This window comes from Euprymna scolopes, chromosome 12 (genome assembly GCF_053919585.1).
Source record: "Euprymna scolopes isolate OS-2025 chromosome 12, ASM5391958v1, whole genome shotgun sequence".
NCBI classification, from domain to species: Eukaryota; Metazoa; Mollusca; class Cephalopoda; order Sepiida; family Sepiolidae; genus Euprymna; species Euprymna scolopes.
In genome coordinates, this window is record NC_136493.1 from 154,758,487 (window position 1) to 154,761,261 (window position 2,775).

The 2,775-nt window shown below is 33.9% G+C and overlaps 1 protein-coding gene across 1 annotated transcript; it reads right to left on the reverse strand.

Moving 5' to 3' along the window:
- Window positions 1-1,029: 1,029 nt before the first annotated feature.
- Window positions 1,030-2,109, reverse strand: LOC145291130 (galactoside alpha-(1,2)-fucosyltransferase 2-like). The gene has a single exon (XM_080136646.1). The coding sequence runs from the start codon at window positions 2,083-2,085 to the stop codon at window positions 1,030-1,032; it is 1,056 nt and encodes a 351-aa protein (XP_079992772.1). The 5' UTR covers window positions 2,086-2,109.
- Window positions 2,110-2,775: the final 666 nt, after the last annotated feature.

The following is a 2,775-nucleotide window of genomic DNA, read 5'->3' on the forward strand; positions in this document are numbered from 1 at the left end:
AAAATATAATTGCTAAAGTTGTTTATCAATTTTTTTTTTAGAATCATTTAAATATTTAATTTTCTGTAAACGATTCACATGCCAGACAGAAATTTCAAAAAATGGCAACAATCTGAAAACAAACAAAAACACACACAAAAATTGAAGGCAGCAGACAAAACAATAAATGTAACATAGATTTAACTTAACTGATCTATTACAAAACTATATTCTATATGAAATTAAAAATAATAATAAAATGAACAATTATTGCGATTATAGTCTTCCATATCACTTTAAATCCCGGTGGCCATTTTCTTAATTCTTTAAAAAATATCTGACTGTATAAACACTGTTGGAAAATATGTTACCAAAAACATCAAATCACATTTTTTTAATCCAATAATCACAAAAGGTCTCTATAATTCAAAAAGTCACAAAGGTTTTAAAAATTAAAATATCCAAAAAGAAAAAAAATCATAAAGTCATCAAAAGATCTCGTACGTTATTTTTCAGATGACTTATTCCTCGACGATAAATCCTGCCTGTGTTGAGCTTGTTTTTTTTTTTTTGTTCTTATTGTAGTTGTAGTTTTTTGGGGGATATTCAGAATTTCCCTTGTATTAAAAAATAAAAATAAAGAAAAAATGTGAAGGAAAGAAAATATCAAACACCAAAAATCACATAAATTGATGAAGTAATTTTATTTTTAAAAAAAGAAAATTAATTTAATTGATTGATTTGGGAATTCGTAGGCATTACAACATAATTGCTAGTTTTTTTTAGATTGTTTTCAAAATCGCGTCCCAAGACAATTGCTATTTGAGGAACCATAAAAGCTGATTTACTTATTTAAAACTAAAACAACTCCATCCATTTACGTGATTTTTGGAATACGATATTTTCTTTCTGTCACAGGTAGGAATATATATATATATATATATATATATATATATATATATATATATATATATATATATATAGCGATTCACTGTTGTTGTTTTAATGAACGAGAGTTCTTGTTTTATCCATTATTCAATATGTGTTTATTTATTTATTTTCATTCTTCTTATCTTCCGATATAGCTACCCAGTTCAACGGGTAATGATCTTCATTACTTGCGCTAAATTTATTCGGATGAAGACGTCGTGTTTTCTGTGATGGTGTATAATATGTTGTAGTTCCGTTGGCCAACCAAGCCGACCACCATCCAAACGCTCCTGGTGATGTGATCGTATGATTACATATGGACAGCACGCACATTTGCAGCAAGAGTTGTTTGACCGGAATAACATTCACATCTGCTAAATATTTTTTGACCCATTCATGACTGTCCGTACAGCCTACAAATATCACATTATTGTAATGGTAGTAAAAATATTCGATTGCGTTTTTAAAGTATTCCTTGGGAGCCATGTATTCGTTCAGGTATTTCTTGAGTCCTTTTCTACGTATGTCCACGCCGACGAAGACAACACTGTTGGGTATTGACTTCCCTTTAAAGAACTCCTTTTTAAATATATCCAGTTTATGTTGTGCGCTTCTGATCAGATTGTCATTGAAGTGGAATAATTGTCTGATTTCTTTTTCGGCACCTTGAAAGTATTTCCACGACTGTAGGAAGCCATGCAGATAAAGCCGAGGTTTCAGGCTAAAATCCATAAGTCGAGTATCAAATCGGGTGGCTGTCTGTTCCAAGTGGATGGTGTACCGGTTACAAAGGCTCATGTCATGGCTGATACGCACAGGAGATTGTTTGGCCTCCATTTTGAAAAACGGAAGAAAGTTTTCATTTATGATGAGGGTCCTATTCAGGTGCTTTGCAATTCCGTAGCTGGATGCAAATATGAATATGTTGACCGGCCACACCTTCCTCGGTCGACAACAAATAAAACTTTGCGGGAAAAGGGACGAAGATAGGGGCCGGAATTTAAGAGAATTATGCTGATGAAATTTGATGGCTTTCTTTTTATTCGACATGAGTTTAAACCAACGGTGTAACAGCCTATCTCGAGGAATCGGATGACCTTTGCGGTGCGGAGTCAATTGGTGCCTGGTATGAACGGATCGAGAGATTTTGTTGGCGAAGTGTTTGTATAGAATCATTATCAATAAAAGAGTGAAGATAATTCCAACAACTGAAAAGAAAGAAAACAGAAAAGCTTATACAGAATAGTAATCGTGACAGGTTGAGTGTATTCGATTGTAACATTTTTTATGTATGTATGTATGTATGTATGTATTATTAGATGGAATGAAAAAGGATTTGAAGAAAAAAAAAGTTCATTGAGATATGTAAAGTCTGTGAAATATAAATTAAAAAACACTTATTGTAGTGTGTGTGTATCGTGGAGGAGAACCCCCTCATGACTGAAACAACTATCATCCCTTCTATCATCCCCCTCCCATACCTATACCCGCTCCAATGCCCCCCTCTGGGGAACAAAATCTTCCCCACACTAGGAACCGATCCTGGGTCTGGCCATACCCACATGGGGAGACAAATAAATAGAAACATTAAAAAATCCCCTATTTTAAATACACCCCTCTTTCTAAACAAACACAATATAAGGAATACCCAAAAAGACTAAAACGAAAAATCACAATACTAAAATCCAAGAATCCAAAAAATAAATATCAAAATAGAATGAAAGCACCCCTACCCTTATTTCAGAAGAGCTAGCCCCCCCCCCCTCCCCACACATACACATTAGTAACGACCTCGGATCACAGCCGCCTTCCTAAGGAAGCAAATAACCCCAAAATACTATAAAACAATATACACATTCCCAAACC

Coding starts and splice junctions, on each gene's coding strand:
- LOC145291130 (XM_080136646.1), bottom strand. CDS start 2,085: ATGATTCTATACAAACACTTCGCCAACAAAATCTCTCGATCCGTTCAT.